The 25016-nt window shown below is 40.4% G+C and overlaps 1 protein-coding gene across 2 annotated transcripts in view; it reads left to right on the plus strand.

The window, feature by feature from the left end:
- Window positions 1-25016, plus strand: part of ap2b1 (adaptor related protein complex 2 subunit beta 1) — a 31333-nt gene that overhangs the window by 4038 nt on the left and 2279 nt on the right. Inside the window, exons 5-21 of one of the 2 annotated variants that reach the window (XM_071926943.2) lie at window positions 393-638; window positions 943-1133; window positions 3453-3674; window positions 3877-3997; window positions 4884-4979; window positions 5710-5825; window positions 6638-6803; window positions 7011-7109; window positions 9815-10074; window positions 11497-11689; window positions 14455-14496; window positions 15336-15488; window positions 16113-16258; window positions 18444-18573; window positions 18759-18843; window positions 19897-19983; window positions 23867-24021. In XM_071926943.2, the coding sequence (XP_071783044.1) occupies window positions 393-638; window positions 943-1133; window positions 3453-3674; window positions 3877-3997; window positions 4884-4979; window positions 5710-5825; window positions 6638-6803; window positions 7011-7109; window positions 9815-10074; window positions 11497-11689; window positions 14455-14496; window positions 15336-15488; window positions 16113-16258; window positions 18444-18573; window positions 18759-18843; window positions 19897-19983; window positions 23867-24021 (2508 nt within the window). The remainder of the gene's footprint in view (window positions 1-392; window positions 639-942; window positions 1134-3452; window positions 3675-3876; window positions 3998-4883; window positions 4980-5709; window positions 5826-6637; window positions 6804-7010; window positions 7110-9814; window positions 10075-11496; window positions 11690-14454; window positions 14497-15335; window positions 15489-16112; window positions 16259-18443; window positions 18574-18758; window positions 18844-19896; window positions 19984-23866; window positions 24022-25016) is intronic. The other variant, XM_071926944.2, reaches the window with a different exon arrangement.

Genomic DNA, 25016 nt, shown 5'->3' on the forward strand with positions numbered 1-25016 from the left:
ATGGAATTTCTGGAACATCATGCAATTTTGAGAGGTGTATTCCAGACAAGGAAAGTCAAGAAATTTGATAAATTCTCTGGGGAAGTCAGGGAATATCAGGGAATTTTACAAACGGCCACTTTACAGGAATATAGCAGAATTTTACAACTTGCTTCACACATTCATTACATTAGATGATCGTTTTCAGCAGTTTTTCTCCACTTTAAGCCCAACTGTAGCAGAAATTAGACTGAAAAACAGGAAGGAATAAAATGTTTAGGTCTTAGAGGTGCTCCAACTTAGTTATGGAAAGCCATGTATGTTTACGTCAGGGCCACAGTGGTACCCTTGCCATGAGACAAAATGTGATCGAAACCCCATTGTGATTGCTGCACCCCTCTCCTGCCTCCCAGGACTGTGAGGACCCCAACCCTCTGATCCGGGCTCTGGCCGTTCGCACCATGGGCTGCATCCGGGTGGACAAGATCACCGAATACCTGTGTGAGCCGCTGAGGAAGTGTCTCAAGGACGAGGACCCCTATGTGAGGAAGACGGCTGCCGTTTGCGTGGCGAAGCTTCATGACATCAACGCCCAGATGGTGGAGGACCAGGGCTTCCTGGACTCCCTGAGGGACCTCATCGCTGACTCCAACCCCATGGTAGGTATCAGGCTTATGATGGCTTCCACGTGTCCAGTGTTTTCAGTGTCTGCAAGCATTTTCACATTAAACTCTCTTGACATGACAGAACACATGACACAATAAGTGAAGTTCTACATGAGTCTAGCTATATACCCAAAATGAGAAAAATGAGGATCGAGGGAGCTCATGTTACTGCAGTCGCAAATTATTCCCTATTTATTTATTTACAAAATCAATAGTAGATTTATGTTGATTTGATGTGTTAAAGGATAATCAGAATTATCTTTAAAAGTTCTCATCACAGAGTGCCTCCATCCTCTAGGTCGTGGCCAATGCAGTGGCTGCCCTGTCGGAGATTAGCGAGTCTCATCCCAACAGCAACCTGCTAGACCTCAATCCACAGAACATCAACAAGCTGCTGACGGCCCTCAATGAGTGCACAGAGTGGGGGCAGATCTTCATCCTGGACTGCTTGTCCAACTACAACCCCAAGGATGAGAGAGAGGCCCAGAGGTACCAATCAGTCAATCAAACTCTATTTGGAAGTATTGAATGTGCTGTACTGAGCCGTGCTCTCATGAAGACAGCAGTACCTTGAAGAGCACGATTTTATATTAGGGGTGAAACGGTTCCCGCAAAAAATCCGAACCATTCGGTTTGCCACCCACGGTTCGGTACGCGCATGCGCGCCACGGTTCATTCGGTTCTGTGTCCCCCCCACTCCCCTCGTGGGTCGGATCTCCCTGGAGAGTGTCTGTCCAATCACTTGTCAGAATTACATCTCAATCTACGATGACATCACAGCTGGATTAGCCTACTAACACAGGAGTAGCCTATGGAGCAAATTGTGGAATTTTAAGTTTCACTTTCAGGCTCTGCTGCTGCTGCTCTCCTGGTCTGTGAATCACCAAGTGACAAACATCGACGCATTAGAGATTGATTTGGATCAATTTCTATAGCCTACATTGAACAACTTTTGATTTTGCGGCTTCCGTGTCGATATTGCGGCAGTGCGCCGCAGAAGAGCCCGACGTAGTCACACACGCAGCAGGAGAAGAGGAGGAGAGCCGGTAGGACCAAAACAACTTTTTCTTCCCGCAGCAGCGATCTCTCAGTGCGAGTTCAGACGGGCACAGAGCAATAACCAAAACATTGGGGGTAGTGATGCGAGGGTCAGGTTTTTTTTAACCCGCGACCGCCCGATCTGACACATCAACATCCGAACCCGCCCGTTTGTTCTCAATATTATCTTCAATCGACCCAACCCGCCCCACCCGCGGACAAACCTGCGGGAGCTGCAGGTTTCGGATTGAGCCGTGCATCACTATTTGGGGTGTTTATAGCAAAGATTTGTAGCCGTATTCAGTAGTGGAAGATTTCAGTAGGTAGGCCTACATGATTTAAGTTGCATTTTATGTTGATGCCCTGGAGTAAAGCCACTGAAGGTTGCATTTTATGTTGCAATTTATGTTGATGTTGGCCTACGTAGCCTAAAATGCAGGGATATTTTGTGTTAAAATAACAAAGAGCCAGTATTTACTCTACTTTTGAAAGAAAGTCGTCTGTTGATTTTGTTATACTGGACTTTAATTTTCAGTGAAAAAAGTTTTCATTCATGAAAACTTAAGATTTTTTTAAATAAATACATTGTGTAAATTTGAATTTGCATTTTACTTCCCCTCCCCAGTGCACCAGATATACTGTATATACCGTACTGAACCAAAACCGTGACCCCAAAACCGTGATATGAACCGAACCGTGAGTTTTCTGAACCGTTACACCCCTATTTTATATAATGCCCTAGTATTCACTTACTACAGCACTCCTCTTATGTTGTGTAGTACAGTGTCAGACTGTTTTGAGGATATGGCATATCAGTGACACACCATTTCAGTGACTACCACCATTCAATTTTGCATAGTCCTTCCATTCTCAAAGTTGATTCAGTTTAAAGACGAGATGAAATGAAAAATGCCTTTTTAACCCTTTTAGATCACATCCCCGGTCATACTGTGCACCTATTTAACAATATATGCCCAAAAAAATACCAAAAATCAATTTCATTGTATTCTTATATCAAAATTCAATCATGTTTTCTTCCTGTAAAACAAAATATGCCGTGTGCTTACGTAAGCATGCCCGTAACTAATTTCAACCAATAATATCATGACATCCACCCATCAATCAATCTTCAACTTTTAGCGCTAAGAGAGCTAAGAGGCTAAGATTCATTAGTTAGCTAGCTAGCAACAGCACACCCACTTTTCAACGTTCAAATCAAATTCCTCCCAACGTTATGTCCCGCCTGTCTTTCCTGTTTCACTCGGAAATACGTCACGATACGGAAGTTAGATACTCTCGAAATGCCGTTTCATCTCGACTTTAATGTTGCCCTCTAGGGATGGGACGATATGCTTATCTCATAATATGATTCGATTTGGTTATGGGGTTAACAATTCGATACAACCACGATACGATGTAATAAATAAAAGTTCAATGACAACAAAGCCTAACTGTGCATTTCTGAGACAAAAATCTTTCTAGCAATGGCATTGGCTTGCTAGAATGTAAACAACAATTTAAAAACGTTATTACAAAGTGCAAATAATAGAATTTGGATGGAGAGCTTGTGAAATTGTGATGGTCAAGCCATCTCATTCGTGATTATTACAGCAGAATACAATGAAGCTAATATCACAATTAATTTTTCTGCCCCACAATATGTATTGTCACATTTTTGTATTGCAATATATTGAATTTCAATATATCGTCCCAACCCTATTGCCCTCCAATTCCTTTACTGATTGTCCATCTTTCTACTCACTTTGCAAGCATCTGTGAGCGTGTCACCCCCCGGCTGTCCCATGCCAACTCGGCAGTGGTGCTGTCAGCCGTCAAGGTCCTGATGAAGTTTTTGGAGCTGCTGCCCAAGGACTCGGACTACTACAACACCCTGCTGAAGAAGCTATCCCCGCCACTGGTCACCTTGCTTTCCGGAGAGCCCGAGGTCCAGTATGTGGCCCTTAGGAACATCAACCTCATTGTCCAGAAAAGGTCTGTGGCCACACTCTGCTCACTGTGCTCGATATTGCCCGTGATATTTCTTCCTTTTTTACACAAGCATGCATTTGCCCTGAAGATGCCATGCAGCATCCGCCACTTGGTTCCGATCACTACATGACCAAATTTCTCTGTGTTGTTTGCTTTGGATCAAGTCCTCCCTCAGTATAACATATTATGTGTCCCTTGTGTGTAGACCAGAGATCCTGAAGCAGGAGATTAAGGTCTTCTTTGTCAAGTACAATGACCCCATCTATGTGAAACTGGAGAAACTGGACATCATGATCCGCTTGGCTTCCCAGGCAAACATCGCCCAGGTACCTTACATAAAACAAGCCTTCATAGGAACTTCATATAGAAGATAATACCGTACTGCCTGGTGCATGAGTGCACACTGTATTTCCCTTATGCTGGGCTCTTCGGGTCTCTGTGTCACTAAACAGTGCATACCGTAATTCCTCTTAGCACTGCACATGCCAAAAAGTGTTACGAACCAACCAAGGAATACACAGAGCCCATCTCTTAACATGCTCCCGAGCACCTAATAAACATATACTACAGTATGTGGATAATAGTAAAAGTTTTATACCATTGGCCAATCCACAACACGTCAATAATGAAAGTTAGTTTTGAATTCACTTTGGCAGGCATAATGATATTTGAGTGCAAAGTATCAGTCAGATCCAGCTGCTTGACTGACAGGCATTAGACTGCTAGATTTGCAAGACGTATTCCACATCCTTATGAGAATAGATGTGATATATCCAGAAAGAACAAGTCTAAATAAGGAATATCTCACAACACGCCTGTATTTTGGGGAAACCCAACCCGGCGCTCCCAGCTGTCTGAGAAGCATTTAATACCAGCAATAAGTATGAGGTCTAACTAACCCATGCATGGTAGTTGGGATGCATTCATTCACAGCTCACATATATTTGTATATTTGACTTTGTGTTATGAAGCTGCTAGCCTGCATGATTAGAAACAGTTTAATGTATTGAACAGAATGAAAACCTTTTTAATCGAGGCACATTAGCATGTAATAACTATGCTTGGATAAAAACTGATTTATTGCCATATGGTTAGGCAGCAATGTCCTGCAGTCCATAAGAACAATCTGTTAAACACAGTGCTAGATTGATATTTTATGGTTGTTGTGTATGTGTATACATACACTTGACTGCTGTTCTCTGTCAATGGCAGGTCCTGGCTGAGCTGAAGGAATACGCCACTGAGGTGGATGTTGACTTTGTACGTAAGGCTGTCCGAGCCATCGGACGCTGTGCCATCAAAGTCGAGGTAAGAAATACCACAGTCCTTTATCCATTGTTTAAAACCATATGGTATAAAATCAATAAAAAGTGCAAAACAGTAAATGGGTAATAACCAGGATGATGAAAAAATCCTAACAAAATCTTTTCTGCTTCATGGAATGCTTCGAGTGTGCTGCCTGACCTCATTCCTCTGACCCATATTCATATATAATAATATACACTCATACAGACCTCATACAGACTCGTACATAAAGCTGTCAAGTCTACCAGTGATTTCTGTTTTTCTATAAGCCCAGGATAATATATAATTATGTGAAGGCAGTCTCCTGGGTAGTGTACCTCCCGTCTCTTCAGCTCCAGCTACCCTTTGCCTGACCAATTCCCATGTGGTGTTTCCTGACTATTTGCAGTCTATGTAGTCTATTTATCTTTGTGCTATTCAGGACCGAAATTATTAGTGCATGTACCCTCTTTTCCAGCTATTGAACAGATGTCAAACTGCATCTGTCACTTACTTTCCTGTCAATTTGGTTCCGTATTTGAATTCATTCTCCCACCTGGCTCCAATTTGGTATAAAATGAAAGTAATTTCTCTGTATACAGCATCACTCTGAGTCTCTCCTCTGTTCATGTTTGCCGCCTTAGGAATCCTAGCGCAAAGGCATTGAAATGATTATTAGCTGCATTACAAATAAGTGCTATCTTTTTGTCCAAATCATGATGACATGGAGTCTCTGTCCTATTTCCTACCCAAGCAATCCGCTGAGCGCTGTGTCAGCACCCTGCTGGACCTGATCCAGACCAAGGTCAACTATGTGGTTCAGGAGGCTATTGTGGTCATCAGGGATATCTTCCGCAAGTACCCCAACAAGTACGTTTCCTGCTGGAACCCCGAGGAGCTCCCAGCATTCAACAACACTTAACTGACCAATCCTTCACATCAGCTTTCTCAGTTGACTAGAAATGACCTGCTGTTAAGTCATAGGAATATATTATTGTAAATCAAAATCCTAATATGCATCATGTAGACCAGTGATTCTCAACCTTTTTCATATTGAGGACCCCTAATTTAGTCCACATTAGAGCCACAGACCCCCATTTGATGAGATTTTGTCTCTCTTACCCAAATCTGAGAATATTTTTATTGTTGGATATGATTTTGTCCAGAATTCCATGACTATCTGCAAAGTAGGTAGAGAGATAACGGTGAAACTATGATCAAAATAGTCATTCTTCTACATTGCATTAACTTCTTTTAAATGAAATAATGGTGAAGTTTAACAATTCATCAATTTGCTGGGGACCCCTTGGAATCCCCTCGAGGACCCCTGGTGGTCCCCGGACCCCACGTTGAGAACCACTGATATAGACTGCTGACTGATCAACAAATCATTCAAAGTAGGCAACGAAATGTTGACTAATCATGAGTTTTATAGGGGTAATTTTTCATGTAATATAAGTAATATGGTTATAAAAGTGATTTCTCGCACAACAGGACTGTCCCATACTGCCTGTGCATTTTGTCCAATCAGATTGTTCAGAGCAGCTACCCCAAAATTTGCAATTTGCTCAGCAAGCCGATCCTCCAGACTATTCATTTTTAAAGAGCACATAATGGTACATTGAGGCTGTAAGCTGGTTATAGGGTTTCTTTCTGACCTTTGAAGCCTTGGGTTTCCTCAGATATGAGAGTATCATCGCCACGCTGTGTGAGAACCTGGACTCGCTGGATGAGCCTGACGCTCGCGCCGCCATGATCTGGATTGTCGGCGAGTACGCCGAGAGGATCGACAACGCCGACGAGTTGCTAGAGAGCTTCCTCGAGGGCTTCCATGATGAGAGCACCCAGGTGGGTACACCTAAAAGCACAAGGCGAATTTGTCACTGGCACTTATTTGAGGTTCAGTTGAATCATATGCATGACTCTAGTAACAGTCCAATTTATGTAACTACAGTTGGTATAAAGGTTTCATTAATGTGTGCATGATGCATTAGATGTTGTGATAGTGTTAGTGGTAGTATTATGATTATCCATTACATAAATAACTTTTTCCAGGTCCAGCTCACTCTGCTGACTGCCATTGTCAAGCTGTTCCTTAAGAAGCCATCTGAGACCCAGGAGCTGGTGCAGCAGGTCCTCAGCCTGGCCACTCAGGTAACCCCCCCCCCCCCCCCCCCCCCCCAACACACACACACACACACATTTAAATGACTTATTTATGTCCACATAAATACAGGCATACAATGGACATAAACATTATGAATGCAACCACTTTGTTGCATACACACAGGATGATAATGATGGCAGGTCGAAAGATAACAGACAATATCCACTTCATGGGTATAAAAAGCAACGCCTTCTCCATATTGAGCAGCTACCAATGATAGCAGATACTGAACAATACCTTGCGAACTGCTTGGCCCTTCTCTTAGGGAGACCAGCAATTTGAAGGCCCCTCATAACTAGCTTGTGCACATGACGCAGGCTACCAAATATGAAAACTAAAAGTTTACACTTGTAGCCCAGCTGTGAAATGGTCTGCTCCAGCTGTTAGAAAGGCTTCCTTTAGGCTGTAGGCAAAAGTACAGCCAACTCTCAAAAATTAACACCTCTCTAAAATTTTCATGGACAACAACATCGGGCGTGTTGGCTGTAATATTAGAGAACACGTCTGAATCATCACTACACAGACTGAACATGCCCGGCTTGACAGTAGAATGCTTATAAAGCATTATACATATATGTATATGACCTGAAAATAGATGCAATATCTTTTGATATCAAATCCACTATTCTGTCATGCCTACATATTGAGGGCTTGGAGCCAAAGGGGCGTAAGTGCGTTATAGTAAATTTTACAGGAGAGCCAAAACAAATTTTGATCAAACTTGGATCAGCTGCCATTACCACATACTAAGCACAATATTTTAACTTTTTGTGTTATCAGATTGAGCATTACTATAAAAACAATACTGCTACAGTTTAAGTTGAATTATATTTGTTAACTTTTTTTAAAAATGGCAAAAGAATGAAATACGCCTTTTTGGCACAAACATTGTCCCAATACAGCCATGCAGAATATGGGCGTATGTAAGTAAACAATTGTAAAACACATTCATTTTAATACAAATCTAGCAATTACACTTCAATCAATACTGAAATATAAAACAAGATCGGAATGAATATCTTTATCTTGAAGTAATGCTCAGCAACTTTCACCAAGGCCTTTAAAATTTTAGGCTACATGGAACATATCAATTTGATTGATACATTTTTTCTGTTAAAAACTTTTAATAAACCTTTTTAATAAACCTCTATAGACATAAGAAACCACTTTTGATTCTAAACTACTTCTTTTATTTTCTTTTGCTAGTATAATACATTTTTGTATGTGTCCCAGGACACATCACTTATTGATGTGTCCTGGGACACATTCAAAGACCTGTAAAACTCCTCATAACACTGAGGGATAACTTCAGCTAGCAGCAGTCTTACTATCAGAGCTCATCTTGACCAGTTCACACTCCTAACATTATAAATTAACATTTTGAATCTATAGGCCTAAGTATTTCATGGGAATATTAACATATTTACATTAATCTAATATTGACCTGGAATATTAATTAGGATATGAATAGGATACTAAAAATGATGTGATCATGCTGCCATGCTAGTATTACTTACGTCAACATACATTTTGAGTTGACCTAAGTGCTGTTAGAATCCTCTACCCACAATGCTTGTTCAGTGTCAAAATTGGGGTTTTGCTTGGTGTCAAAAGGGCATAAGTGCAGTTACGCCCTTTTGGCAGCAAACAAAACCCTACTTTTACTGTTACGGCTTTCAGTTTTTGTTTAATTAAAACTTATGGGTCATGATTTCAGTTGTATCCTTTTGGCACTGAAAAGATCTCACTGAGACCTTTCAATTGATATATAATGCTCATATTCGTTGGTAAAACCTGTAATCTTGCTTTTATAGTGAAGATGACAATGCTCTCATCTATAGCTACACTTTTAAACACTGTGTGGGAGACAAGAGTGATCTGCAAAGGGGAGACATGCTAGCTTCCCTTGAAGTTTCAACTCAGTCCAGTGTTGCTGTTGCCTCTGTTGTTGCGCCCTCATGAGGTGACCTCGGGCATTTGTTAGTGGAAGTTGGGGGTCAGACATTCACATTCACTGCCTCTGAGTTAGACCCTACCCACTCCAGAGTAACTTTGGCCCAGCCACATAGGTCGTTCAAGTCAGGCCAGTCCGACCAAACACCGAAGCCAGGGGAGCGACTGTCCAGCTTTCCACTGGGTTTCCTCTTGAAGCCCAGGAAACTGGGATCCGACTCACATGCCAGGGGGACCTTACGCCTCCGTAGGTCCAGGAACAGAGAAGCATCACTGTTAAGCATATTTAATAGATGGCAGAGCCTCGTAGCAGTATGTATAGGAACCCCCCAGTCCACCCTCCCGTTTACTGGAAAAGTGGAATATGATATCGCGCGTAGTATGCATATATAAGCCAGCCCACTGTCTTACCAGGCGTACAGTTTTATCATTCAAGTCACGTAGTGACTTTCGTGGGATATGTACATTGGACACACACACACACACACACACACACACACACACACACTTCAACCAGGGAGGGAAATTACCATCAGCCACCAGGTAAAGCTTAAATTATGGTTGTGTTTGGTAAGTTAGGTTACTCTCCAGGTAACCAACCATGATTTTTCGTCCTATTCTAGTTGGCTGGTAAAATAGTGTTTCCTGCCACTGTGGCCAGTCAACAAAAGTACATTTCCTGCCCAGCTTACAGCCAACTGCTTGCCAACCCCTGACCCATATCCATGCTCCTCCGCAGGACTCGGACAACCCTGACCTGCGCGACAGGGGCTACATCTACTGGCGCCTGCTGTCCACTGACCCGGTGACCGCCAAGGAGGTGGTGCTGTCGGAGAAGCCCCTCATCTCCGAGGAGACGGATCTGATCGAGCCCACCCTGCTGGACGAGCTCATCTGCCACATCGGCTCACTGGCCTCTGTCTACCACAAACCCCCCAATGCCTTTGTGGAGGGCAGCCACGGCATCCACCGGAAACACCTTCCCGTCCAGCACAGCAGGTCAGACACACACAGACACACACACAGTTTATAAAATTGTACTCGTCAGTGACAAGTATTTTTTAACTCACCTGAAATAAACATTTAGTCTACTAGTCCAGGTGTGCTTTTCCAAACGTGTAAAAAGCTATTTAAAGGATAAGGCTGGTGTTTTTTAATGCATTTCTTACCGTCAACAAATCCTATGGAAATAACAAAATCAACAATGCGTTTGCTCTATTCCCGTTACTTTCTGACATCCCACGTACCGTTTTTAGCCGTCAACCCGGAAGTCATTGGTTCCAATTGTAAGCTAAAAACCTTGAAATACAGCTCACAAAGACATAGTTTCAATTTAAAAAATCGCTAACTGTTACCACGAAAAGTCAGGCTGTTGTAGTTATTACCAAATCAAATTCAAATGGGAACAAATTCTTCATTACGCCAGGGACTATTTTCGGTGCTACGGAACTACTTTCCTGAGATTGCAAATGTCTTTACAGTCGGCTTATTAAGTTGTTTGAGGAAAAAGTCGGCCGGCCCGGTGCATCGCGATGATGAAATATGTTGCCCAGAGCAACGGCATGGCTCTTTGACGTGTTTTTAACCGTTTTTTTTAATACAATGGAGTTCTATGGCTGCTGGGACATGGCTGCATTGGGCAGCGGCTACATGGACGAGACTTGTTGGCAAAACAAAATCATTGTTGATTTTGTTATTTTCATAGGATTTGTTGACGGTAAGACATGCATTAAAAAACACCAGCCTTATCCTTTAAGGTATTTTCAATACATGTCACCAACTCAGATCTTCCAAGAAACTGAATAATGGAAAAAAACGCTCGCTGTGAATAAACCCCAGATAGAATCTCTGTTTAAAACGCATCGTCCGTTCATTGCGCCCTGTTTCCATGCGTCAATAGTATATACATTTTATTAATATTCAAATTTCAGTCAAATTTGACTCATTGCAGTCAATTCATAGTCATTTGATTTTTAGGGAAACTGACAGCCCTACCAGCTACCATCTTTGATTGTGCATTAGGTCACTTCTAATACAGGGGAAAGAAATGATGATGATGCGAATTTGCCCAGACGGTGAAAACCAAAAGCGTAAACAGTAAGATGTTTCCATGCCACGGTAACACGTTTAATATGGGAGTAAGCCAGGTAACTTAACCAGGTTTTTCAGAATCAAAGAATGAGTTTACCCAGCTTATTCTAACCCAGTTACGATGTTTACATGCATCAAACCAGAACCAGGCTATTGGAGTAATGGGTTTAAACACAGAGTTATCCATAAATGTAGCCGGTGATTGTTCCCTAAACTCCCTCAACTTTCAATCAAGCCAAAGGCTTTAAATTAAAAATTACAAATTTCTGTTGGTAATGGACTCTTTCAAAGGTCTGTGCCTTACCAGGCCTTCTGTCTCTCCCATGACAGCATTGATACAGGTGAGAGCCCAGTGAGTGGTGGGCCGGCGGCCCCCATGGACCAGCCACATGTTATCCCCAGCCAGGGTGACCTGCTGGGCGACCTGCTCAACCTGGACTTAGGCCCTCCAGTCAACGTTCCCCAGGTCTCATCCATGCAGATGGGTGCGGTGGACCTGCTGGGAGGAGGCCTGGACAGCTTGGTGAGCACACACGCACACACACACACACTAGGGTTGTCAAAAGAATACATTTTCTGTTAAGTATTGATTGAAGGAGACGTGGTAGTCCACACCCTCCTTGACTGGTGGGGGGGCCACAATATTAGAAATTGGCAATGACAAAAAATTAGGGAAAATAGGGATAACAAGGCAAAAAAAAGGGCTGCACTTGAAATATCTGGTAACTTTTTATCATGTTTTTTTATTGTTCATAATTATTGAATAATTCACCTAAATCATGTTGACACTAGCCAGCACAATATATTACAGCTGATCGTCAGCTGATTCTGTGGTTGCCTAGCGACAAGACCACAAAAACACAGCAGGCTGCTCTGCTTTGTGGGCTCCAACAAAAAAAGGCAGTGTAGCCTTTGTTCAGCCTTCAAAAGGCGTCCTGTGTGGTCAGGCCCTAAAGCTGCTGTCTGCTACACACAGCACAATAACCGTTATTGACACCGTTGACATCGCTGTCCCGACAACATTGCTGACTACAGTCCCTTTGCGCAGACCAGGCGGGTAGGTTAAGCAGGCCGGGTGGGCCAGTAATGCACTGGGGGAAACCCTGGATATTGATGCATACAGAGACAGGGCCTAGACTCAGGGCCATCCAGCATAGTCTGTTTCTGTGTAATGTATTCTTTGACTGTTTAAATTGTTCTCTCTGTTGGGTAGAATCTCTTCTTTTCTTACTTGAGTGAGCAGCCGTTTGTGCTCTGCTCTAGAGGAGTGAGCTATTTCCTCACCCTGATTTTAAAGCAATAGAGTTGATAGCACTTTTGTTGTACTTGTAACTTGTTGGCTTCTGCCTTATGTTCTTTATTTTTCTTTTTCACTGCTTCAAACTAAAATAAAACTATTTTTAGGGGTGAAAACGAACAATTCTAGAGTGTGGCACACAAATATCCAGTCCATGTGTCGTATTACAAAAATTGAATTCCTGTGTAGCGCACAGAATTGTGGTGATGTTGAGGAGAGGTTATTCACTTTGTGCAACGCCCAGCTAACCCATTTCTGTATTGAATGTCATTGTAATCTCAATCGCAACTAAATGTCGGCTAGCTAACATTGCCTTGAAAAGTTTCATAAGATGGGTAAGAGAAATTGAAACGATAACTGAAACACAGGAACATACATCATCTATACTGCAGCAATCAGAGGGTCCAATGCCACAGGGTAGATGATGTGTGAAAGTAACCTGAGATATTTTTTTGTTCTGTCGCTTGAGTTCGATGGAGCCACTAGGGATGGGACGATATGATGTAATAAATAAAAATTCAATGACAACAAATGACAACAAATCTGACTGTGCAGAATTATGTTTTTTTCTGAGACACAAATCTTTCTGGCAATGGCATTGGCTTGCTACAATGTAAACAACAATTTAAAAATGTCATTACAAAGTGCAAATAATTTAATTTGGATGGAGAGCTTGTGAAATTGTGATGGTCAAGCCGTCTCATTTGTGATTACTACAGCAGAATACAATGGAGCTAATATCACAATTCATTGTTCTGCCCCACGATATGTTTTGTCAAATATCGCATGTATTGCGATATATTGAATTTCGATATATCGTCCCATCCCTAGGAGCCACTATGAAGAACTACAAGCACAGGCTACCAGTATCTCCATAGTGTCAAAGCTATTTTATTACATGGCTACGTTGAGTACTCAATTCTGATGAACTCATGATTAATAATGCAATAATGACTGGCTTGCTGTACATTATACTTTACTTATTCAATAGATGTAATATCAGTAATATCATATTTCTGGCTAGCCAGCAGTGAACGCCTGTCAAAGATCAAGGAAAGCAATGACTCAGAGTAATGCCTGCTGCTTCCTGTCTGTTGCCAAGGTGCATAAGGTAAATAGCACAGGCAATATTTTCCGTGGTTTACAATCCCGAGCTTTTAAAGGATAGTTGGTGGTCCAATCCCCATTTTATTTTTTCCTTTATTGAGACAGACAATAGAGGAGCTGAGAGGCTCCCAGAGTAGGGAAACTCAGGAGAGAAAATTGTGGGATTTGATCCCAGGCCAGCAGGGGGACAAGGGTCTCTACTTGCCCAGTGAGTGCATTGTCTTCTACATAGGTTGTAAGTATATTTATTGAGGAAATTGATGAAAGAGCAACTGAGTGTCATCCAGAGTGTGTATTGCTGCTTTCCATTCAGCAAAGCCCTTAATAAGCCCTGATCATAATTTAACTCATAAAAATGTGCAAAGTACATTTTTTGCTTTCTCGTTTTTGCCTTTGCTGCTGTGATGTTCTTCTTACTTCTGTTATCCCACATACCACAACACCAAATACTGGAAACTTTATACTCCCATGGATACTTGAAATGTTTTCAACCTTCCATTGAAAGGAATATTGCATCTTGAAATGTAAACAAATTTGAACCTTGACAGGATAGATGAACAGTATATTAACATGTTAATAACCTACCTCTGGCATAAATACTGTGCTTTTTTTCCAATGTCTTTTTGTTTTCTTCTATGTTAATGTCCACATTTCCGCTTCTCCAAGCTGCCGGAACAGCTTGATTTCTTCATTGTTGCGGATTTGACTATCTTGTCTTGATGTCTAATATACCAGGCGGAGGTGGTATTTTTCCCAGAAAGTGAGGGCTACTGTTGATGGGTTGCAGTTGCTAAGAACGTCTCTATGTCTCTGTCTCTGTCTCTGTATATGGTCTGTCTGTGGTGTTTGGATGCTGTCTATGGGGCCTCTCTTCTCTCCTGTAGCTGGGGGGAGACCTGGGCGGAGGTGTTGGGGGAAGTCCAGCAGTAAGTCAAGCCCTTCTGTTTGGCAGTCCGCCCATCTGCATGCTGCATGCTCCTAGATATAGTCCTGAATTTAACCTAGCAAATTGTTCCAACCTGGACGCTCGGCTGAGGTGTCACACAACTTCACTTAATCACACCTCACCTTTGACCTTGCTCGCATTTGATGGGGAAAAAAGTCATAACTATCCTTTTAAAGTAAATACAGGGATTACTCAAAGTGCCAAATCAAAGGCTGAAATTTTGACTGCATGATTAGGGGTTCAGCCAATTAGATAATCTAAAAATGGTTGAAAAATCATCTTTCCCTCAGATGTAATCACCAGAGGTGGGGACTCGTCACATGACTTGGACTCAAGTCAGACTCAAGTCACAGTTTTAATTGCTTGAGACTTGACTTGATGCATGAAGAGAAGACTTGAGTCTTGACTTGACTTGGGTTCTGGTGACTTGGGACTTGACTTTGACTTGTACTTTGATGACTTGAAAAGGTTTCTAAAGTCTTGACAAAGATCTTGTGTTTGTGTAAATGACTTCGATTGAAAGTGATGAGATTTGTTCCACCAGACGACTGAATTTAAATTCAGTTTTTTTTAGTTTGTATGGAATGATTGAAGTTGAAACTGATTATAGAAATCAAACTGATGCTCTTGACTTGGTCCCACCTCTGGTAATCACTGAAGAGTTATAATAGTCATATTTTGGAATGTTAAATTATGAATTTCTGTGTGATCTTCTCTGTAGGTTGTTAGTGAATTGTCATTTCGCCGCTAAAGCATATTGTAGTGGTTGGTGCTCAGACTCTGTGCTTTGTATTTGTGTTTTTGCTGTGGTTGATTCAGGTGGGACAGAACTTCATCCCTTCATCTGTCCCCAATACATTCGCTCCGTCACCCACACCAGCCCCCGCAGCCCCCAGCAGTGGCCTCAACGACCTGTTTGAGCTTTCCACAGGCATGGCCATCGCCACTGGAGGCTACGTGTCCCCAAAAAGCGTGAGTTTGGGCAACATAATGTGAACAGTGATGCCAAAGTTAATGTGAAATGCTTGGTCAGTAACAGTTGCATTGCATTGCTCAGAGTAAAGGCGTTGGTATACTTATAACGAAGTTGAACTTGTCCAAAATGCAAACACAGTCGAACACGTTGCCACATGCAAATTTGTGCATACTTGCTGCAGCTTTGTGTTGTTTGTTTATTTACACTCCACACTGGATGAAGATTAAAGAAGTAACCGAGATGGAAACAAAGGTAATGACCTGGAAAAGGAAATTGAGATGATTTTCCGCAAGGCAATACAACCAATCATCTGATATTTTAGACAAGTTGCAGATGGTTAGCAGTGGGGGGTGGTGTGTGAAGAATTTGACTAGTTTGGCCAGCAAGCCAGTTCACGCTGCAGAGTCTGAGGTCAATGCAGTGCTTCGTTTTCTCTGCAAACATGTCCTTGGTCCAAGATGTTACAGTTATGAATGATATCACCAGTCTCCATGGCTAACTCCTTCTTAAAGTGGATATTTGTATAGCGTCCAGTTGAGTCTTCCAAAATTGTTTAACCTTTTAACCCTTTTTTTTTTATACTGGTCGTAAAAAATTTTTCAATTGTGTATTTTTCCTAGGTGTGGCTGCCTGCAGTGAAAGCCAAGGGGCTGGAGATCTCTGGAACCTTCTCTCGCCGCCAGGGCCACATGTACATGGACATGACCTTCACCAACAAGGCCCTGCAACACATGACCGACTTCGCCATCCAGTTCAACAAGAATAGGTCAGTGAGATGACTAGCAGGTCCAGCAGACACACCAGTGTTCGGCAAATTACTCTAAAAATGTAATCTGGACTGATTATATTACTTGTCTGGAGAAAGTCATAATTTCCTGATTTGTGTTCTCAAATGACTTGTGGTTCCTCATTGAGTAAGACCTGTAGTGTTCTAGGTCTAGGCCTATCCATGCTAATATCAATTTGATAAAATGTGAGAAGCAGTGAGAGCAGTGAGAAATAGAGCTGTACCAGTTCACAAAATCTGCTTTTTGTATATTTGCTACAGCATGTTCACTATCTAATTTTAGCACATTTGTTTTTTCAATAGATGCAAGTGAAATAATATGTATAAAATGCACAGAATTTTGGTGCAGTGACCTCAAGATCAAGCTACAAAAAGAGTCATCTTAGCGGTACGGTGCAACTTTTGGCCTCTAGTTTTGAAATTGGAAGTAGTGAGCAGATTAGAAGAAAACTGGTCAATCCAAGTTGTGTATCACAGGTTTTTCTTTTCAGTTGTCATTTTCATCGAAGACGCACAATTTACTCTATTCATCCATTTCCTATTCATTTGAGCATCAGTCAATGGTAGGCCCATTCATCTTAAAAGCTTTATCATGACGTACCTATTAGGCTTTGTTTTCATATTCAAACAAAACATGGCTTGAATGTTTTGCGTTCGCTTTTTAATTTTTGTATAAATGACCTAGCTGTTAATGGTAGGCCAAATCATTTCCTCGTGATCAAGGTAAAGCTAAAGCATTACTTAGTAGCATTCATGAGCTTAATGTTAACATTAATTTCAGCTTTTGTTTCCTCAATTAAAAAAAAACTGCTGGTCTCCTGTATTAGCAGAAAACAAGTTCTGGTTTCCTTTATCGGCGTACTTGGATCAGGCAAACGTTTGGCCTACTAAAACGCCCTTCTCAGGAGGAGCAATCACACCAAAGAGAGCCAAAAGAGATAATCCGCCAACTACGGAAATAAAACAAGTTAGATACCAAATTAGAAGTGAGATGGAGGGTGTGGGCATACCCGTTCACCTTTTTGTTACTGGTCAATACATGTTGGCCAAACATAGTTGTTAAAGGTACCAAAAGGAAGATGCTTTTTCTGCCAAAATTGTATGTACTTGATGTCAGCAAATGGTGGGGTCTAACCAAAAACCCACCTGTCACTCAAACTGGGGGTAGCTACAACCCCACCAAAGGTGTTTGTGGTTTCAGTGTGACACATTGGGGAAAAAGGAAGTAAATAACCTACATCTGAAAATATACACAAAGCTAAATTTGCAACTGTTTTATGAGGTAACACATTTTTCTCATCTTGTAGTTTGGGCAACACATATTTTTGGGTGACAAGTTTGTCCGTTCCTGGGAAAACTCAATAGCAAGTCTTCAAGTCATTTAAATTTTCCTTTTGTTGAGGAATAGTCCATGGTGTTCACATAAATGCATGTTACTACATAAATCTATACACAGAACTTTGTGGACATCGAGGTAGGGCTGAACGATTTTGAAAAAATATCTAATTGCGATTATTTTGACTGATATTGCAATTGCGATATGATTTTTGCGGGGATCTGTACCAAACAAAGATATTTTCTTAAGTCTATAGAATATGATGTGTAGGCCAGGACATCTCTGCAGCACGACAATATTTAATTTAAAATGGTATTTTGACACAAATTTCGCCTTTAACAAATATTGCGCCTCCTGCGATTTGAAAATTGCAGTAGGCCATATTTCGATGAAATTTTGATGAATTGTTCAGCCCTACATTGAGGTGGCATTTCTGAATTGGAAAGCTAGTTAAGAATGCTACTGCTACTACAAGCTGACAGACTATAGAGACCTAATGTTCAGCTTGCAGATCAATCAGTGCAATTAGCCATCGTTCTAGCTATTCAGCCAATGTTCTGTGTCGTTTTTCAAATCACTAGCCATAATTAAAACAAAGATCATCCTGGTCATATGCACATCTAACTGAATATTGCATACTGAACAGGGTGGTTTTTCTACATGCACCATTCCAGCCCTTGTGGCAATTGATGAAAGTCTGTACTGTACAGAGAATTTTTTACAGCGTTACTGCTCTCTTGCTTTTCTGCTTTCCTGATCCCATTCATGAATATAGCAAAATAGTTACTGAAAACCACTAGTGGTTGATTTTTTTTTTTGTGCATCTAGTTTTGGGATGATCCCTACCAGTCCTCTGCCCATTCACACTCCACTGATGCCCAGCCAGAGCATTGAGGTCTCCTTGCCTCTCAACACCATTGGACCAGTCATGAAGATGGACCCACTCAATAATTTGCAGGTACAGAAACACTCTGCCTCCGAGACGAGCACCTTCTGAACAGCAGTGCAACACAGTTTAACAGTTGGCGCACACTACATCATTCCCATGAAATAAGGGCGGGTCCTTTACCTTTTATCTAGTTTATGTTAGCCAGTATTTCTCGATTTTTGTCTAATTATTTTGGCTGGTTCCCTTATACACAGGTGGCTGTGAAGAACAACATAGATGTCTTCTACTTCAGTGGGCTCATCCCTCTGAACATATTCTTTGTTGAGGACGGAAAAATGGGTATGGCATTTACTCACAACCATAAAATAACATCATCACATCTTTATTTTCACATCATCACATCACTGGCAAATAACATCTTACTCAAACACAAGGGCAGTGTCAAAATATTACTTAGAAAAGGTTTATTCATATAGTTATTACAATCTCCTTGTGAAATGGTTTAGCAACTATCCCCATTGTATTGATAAATACAACTGAAATAAGCATAGAGATCTAGCGGAAGATGCTTTAGAAACAAAATGGGAAAAACTAGTGTTGTTGGAAGGGGCGGGTTGACTTTAAGCTTTACAGAATTATAACGCTATTAACTAAGTTAAAATTTTCTCTCTTTTCTGGCTGACGCAGCACCAAAGCAAAGTGAAACTTAAGTTTGGAGAGGTCTGGCTACACAAGCTGATGTTAACATATTTGCCTAACAACATGACTTTTTCCAGTTCACTTGAGGATAAAACTGCTTAATTATGGAAATATTCCTCAGTTGAAAGAAATAAGATAGCTCAACTTGAAGCTCAGGTTAGCATAAAAAGTTTTCTGGCTTTACATTGGCAGACGGAGTGCGTAATTCATGGTTTAATTCAGCTGTACAAAACTCTGTGACATCCAGCACTTTGTATCTGCGAGGCAGTTCATGAGAGACTTAGTGTTGTTAGGTTTTATACACAGATATAACTGCAAAATTATCTGTGTCTTTATTCTGATCTCATTAACATAAGAAAGTTAACTAAAGAGATGTTATTATACTACAAATGTGATTGTGTCACATCACTGGAAATGTAAGATATGTCGCAAATCACAAGTACAGTTGAAATGGCACTGACATCAATTGGCTTTGAGAAGAATAGGTTTTTCTGATGTTGGATTTATACCAGTATTGAAAATTGGGACCAAATGTCTTTATATTTAGCTACTCAGCAGTATTGACATGCTCTATCAACCACTCAAGAATATGCAGCATTACTCTATGCTAACTCTGCATCTCAGTGTTTGTTACTTCCTAAACACTGGTGGTGTGGTCTCTCTTTTTTTTTCTTCTTTTTTTTTAAACTATAGAGCGACAGGTGTTCCTGGCTACCTGGAAAGACATCCCCAATGAGAATGAGCTACAGTACCAGATAAAGGAGTGCCACCTAAATGCAGGTAGGTCTTCATGTAAGGAAAGTCATCAGTGTATATGGAAAATGTGTATGTTTGTATTCCTCAGTGAAGCAAATAGGGCAAGCTTACAGTGTTCCATGAAGTGTCTAGTGAAGAAATATTAAAATTGTGTCAAGGTATCCTTGTAAATTGTTCCTGCAGACTGAAATCCAAGATATATAGTGAGATGGAAGTGTCTGTGCTGCAGGGGAGATGAACGTCACTCCTTCGTACACTCGTCCTGGGGCTGGCCCCAATATCACTTTATAGGCTTCAGAAAGTTAGTAGTCTATTAGTGAACATTCAAACATAAATTTTCCAAACAAATCTTTCTATGACGCCCATGTCTATAATGCATTATAAACATACTTATAATGCGTTATAATCTGCTTATAGCACTGTATAATTATAGTTATAAGCACCCATAAATATTCATAATGCTTTATAACAATAATCATAACACATTATAAAGCATTTTATAATGACTTATAAGGTCAAGTATCATAATACTTCATAATTGCTGGTCACTCAATTTTTTTTTGCAAGGATCATAGTGTATTATAATTCTCAGAGTTGTAATACATTATAATCATTTTATTATGCATTATAATCACTGTTATAATGCATTATAATGTGCACCTGAGTTATGATGAACCTGGAAAACCAATAAACAAACCATTAATCATTATACATAGAGGTATGGTGATACAAATTAGCTATGATCTGCAGACCAAGGAAACCCATGACCTACCTTCGGACAGTATCCCATGACTATGTAGTCTAATTGCTTTGTTCATTATTCATTGAAGACCATAGTGCAAGTCCTGTGTATAAGAAGTCTGATGAGGACATCTAGACGGTTAGAAGGGGGAGGGTGTAGCCCTGTTGAAGTTTGTTTATTGCCCCTTATTCTAGTTTGATAAAGTTCCAAAGAGTTGTATAGTTTGGTAGTAACATACATGCCTTGCACGCATGGCTTGCACGTGTAAAAATGTGTACAACCTACCTTGTTCTCATGTATGCAGCCTTTTATTCGTTAGATGACAGTCGCTTACCTTTTTCCTGTAATGCTATTGGTGGAGGCGGGACTTACAGCGAGAGCAGGCTAGAGTTTGAGGAGAGGCCGACAGATAGCGAGAGAGCGACAGAGAGAGAGACGGAGTTCGGAGGCTGAGCGAGTAGAGGCTGAGCGTTGAGCTGAGACAAGAGAGCCAGAAGCCGCTAGAGACAATCAGACGCAGAGTCTAAATTGTCAGTGTTTAATAGTATTTTGTCTAAGTGAGTTGGTAACGTGATATGCTCACAGAGAGCCCGTTTTGTTGCCGCTTATTACTGCGTGAATACTTGTTAGCACCAGCACTGAAGCTAAGTAGCCTCCTAGCTAACACCAGTACCGAAGCCAAACAGCTAACTAGCTAACACCAGTGCTGAAGCTAAGTGATTTTCGTTAGTGAGCAGTTTAACGTTTGTAAAGAGACTGTAGTTTCTTCTTCTCAACCGTGAAGGAAGAGAGTCTTTAGAGTGAGTTTTTTGGGGAAACATTACATTAGTGAAATGTAAATGTCCATCATTCAGTTGTTGATCATCAAAAAGTTGTGTCAAATTGGAGTACTCAATTTCTGTTATGACCCGTTAAACAAATAAATTAATTTTACAACGTTTTGTGTGTTGTTCTGCATAGATTTAATGATATTTTTTTCACTTAATGCAAACAATGACCACTTATAGTGACATAACCAGCTTGTAATGTATTATATCTGCCTATACCTCAGGAATTTCATTACTTTACTTAAAGCACCCAATGACCACTTACAGTAACTTATAATCATATTATAATGCATTATAACAGTGATTATAAAGCATTATAAAATGATTATAATGTATTACAACTATGAGAATTATAATACACTATGATCCTTGCAAAAAAAATGTCAGTGAGTGACCAGCAATTATGAAGTATTATGATACTTGACCTTATGAGTCATTATAAAATGCTTTATAATGTGTTATGATTATTGTTCTAAAGCATTATGAATATTTATGAGTGCTAATAACTATAATTATACAGTGCTATAAGCAGATTATAACGCATTATAAGTATGTTTATAATGCATTATAGACATGGGCGTCATAGAAAGTGTTACCCACTGTTGCTTTTTAAATCTTTTTTTTTTGGAGAAATACATTTTTTAGAAACAAACTTGAACATTGACCAGGTCTAGCCTCTACTGTGGATGTATTGCACTGATTGCAGCCAACTAAAATTGTATTCTTCTGAAAAACAGTTTAACAGACAAGTATCCAGCTACTGTGCTAATGGCAACTAAATAAACACATTAAACAGTGCCTTCCAATTACCAAATTGGTACTGGAGTTTTGGCCAGCCCCAACTCATGCCAAGTCCTCTTCCCTGACACCTCTCTCTATACTTTCTCCACCTACATGCATATCTTGGGATACTTCAACCCCTCTTCTCCCTCTGCTTGAAGGAAACCTCCAACCATTTCCTTTCAGAAGCTACTCATAACCCTGCCACTGTTATCCTGACAACAGAATGGCTGGCAACTCATGGTGGCAGGTCTTAGTGGTGCCCAGGACCAATGTTGTAACATACAACCACAGAAGGACATTTGTCACCTGCTCAGGTTTTCTCATAGCTGAAGGCTGCCCAGTCATGAGTGGTTGAAATCCCTGTAGTGCTAATCAGTAGAGTCAGTTCAACACCCTGAGCATACCTTTTCCCAGTAGCACAGAATTTGTAGTAGCTCCATGCATACATTAGATTGTGGGTACAAAAATAGTGATTGCTCCTCTGTTCAAAGTTGGCCTTCCAAAAACACACAGAAGAAACAACAGAAGCTTTTTTTTTTTTTACATGGCTTTAATGTTTGTATTATGGCTCCAGTGTAGATATTCTAGCTAAACTAGATATTAGCAGCCTGTTACCCAAACACAATTGGATTGCATTGGAAACTGAATGAAATGGAGGATCAGGTAGCCATTGTAGGTCATGGAACTTGAAGGCTAATTTTATCCATAACTATCTACATAATGTGACTAATGTGGTTTTCATACCTCCATTGCATTTAGATCATTATTGTATAGTTGATCAATATGTCATATGTGTCGTCTCAGTATTAAGTTTTCCTTGTTTGAGTGCATTGCTACCGAAGCCGTAGATAGTTACCTTAGTTGAAACCTTAGTTGCTTTTTAGACATCTGCTATTGCTTAGTGCATTGGGTTCGGTAGGAGGCAATAGTAAAAAAATAAAAATCTTGGTAACGCTTTATTTTAAGTAATTACATACTAATTATGTAATAATTTGCCAAAAATGCATATGAAATTACTAGTAATTTGCCAGAAATATGTATGAAATTTCATTGCAATTACATGTAATTATATATTATATATCCAGATATATTTTTGACATTACTCAACAGTACAAAGAAATTAAGTTTACAGAACTAAAGTGTATTTTATTACATGCTTTCTCTATTATTTCTGCAAATTTTTTACAGGGCAGGCACCTAAATTAAAGTGAGCTGTTACAGCTTATGTTCTAGATACTGTAGGCTAAATTTATAGAAAACAAGCCACCAAATTAAAGTGAGCTGTAACTTCCTGTTTTTGCATTAGTTTCCATCAGATTTCTACAGAAAAGGCCACTACAGTAAATACAAAGTAATCACTGCAACATGTCAGACGTTTTGCTCTTTTGCCAATTAGTATGAAATTAGGAGCCCTTAAAATAAAGTGTTACCAAAATCTCTTCAGTCTGGTTGGCCTTTATTGAGGTAAGGTAACATTTCCCAGTGGTTTCTGTTTGTCAGTAGTTGGATGGTAAGTTTGATTTGAAATAATAAGACCTTGATTGTGGCCTTGCAGACACAGTATCGGGGAAGCTGCAGAGCAACAACATCTACACTATTGCCAAGAGAAACGTGGAAGGCCAGGACATGCTCTACCAGTCCCTCAAGCTCACCAATGGCATCTGGATCTTGGCTGAGCTTCGGATTCAGCCTGGCAACCCCAACTACACGGTAGTGGATCTCCCATCATTTCACGGTTTTAATATCTTGTCTTCAGCCATGCTTTATGGTCGTTTATTATTTATGGCCTGTCTTGAAAAAGAAAGAGATAACATTAGACAGATGCCATTTACAGTGCTAGTTGCGTCCATATCCAAATGACATCAAGGTTTAATTGATTTAGAGGTTGATTTAGAAAAGTATAGAAAATGAATCTGACAATTTCCAAGTCTTGAAAAGTTTGGGAATTGCAAAAAAAAAAACTCCAAGAAAGTTAGAAAATATTGTTCAGCCCCATTAAACACGACTAAATATTGAATGTAGTTATGCATCCACTGTCATTTCACATATTTTAATGTGTTATTGTAATGAATAAGTGATGGAGATTGGCCAACCACTATCAGCAGATAGTGATGCCTGTACCCAGAGGTGGGGATTCGAGTCACATGACTTGGACTCAAGTCAGACTCAAGTCACAATTTTAATTGCTTGAGACTTGACTGGATGCATGAAGAGAAGACTTGAGACTTGACTTGACTTGAGTTCTGGTGACTTGGGACTTGACTTTGACTTGTACTTTGATGACTTGAAAAGGTTTCTAACATTTGTGTAAATTAAGTTGAAAGTTATGATATTTGTTCCACCAGACGATTGAATTAAAATTGTTTTCAGAATTTGTATGGAATGATTGAATTTATTGAAGTTGAAACTGATTATAGAAATCAAACTCATGATGCTTTTACTTACATATTAAATTGATACTGGACTCTTGATTTGTTCTGACTTGACTTGCTGTTCTACATTTAGACTTGAGACTTGACATTAATGACATGGACTTGACTTTGACTTGACTTGGTAATCTACGTTTAGACTTGGGACTTGACTTGAGACTTGTGCCTCGACTTGAGACTGACTTGGGACTCGAGCAGAGTTGACTTGATCACACCTCTGCCTGTACCTATTGAACACCAACCGAAAGTCTTAAAATTCAATCACAAAATGAAAAC

This window comes from Centroberyx gerrardi, chromosome 11 (genome assembly GCF_048128805.1).
Source record: "Centroberyx gerrardi isolate f3 chromosome 11, fCenGer3.hap1.cur.20231027, whole genome shotgun sequence".
Lineage (NCBI taxonomy): Eukaryota > Metazoa > Chordata > Actinopteri > Beryciformes > Berycidae > Centroberyx > Centroberyx gerrardi.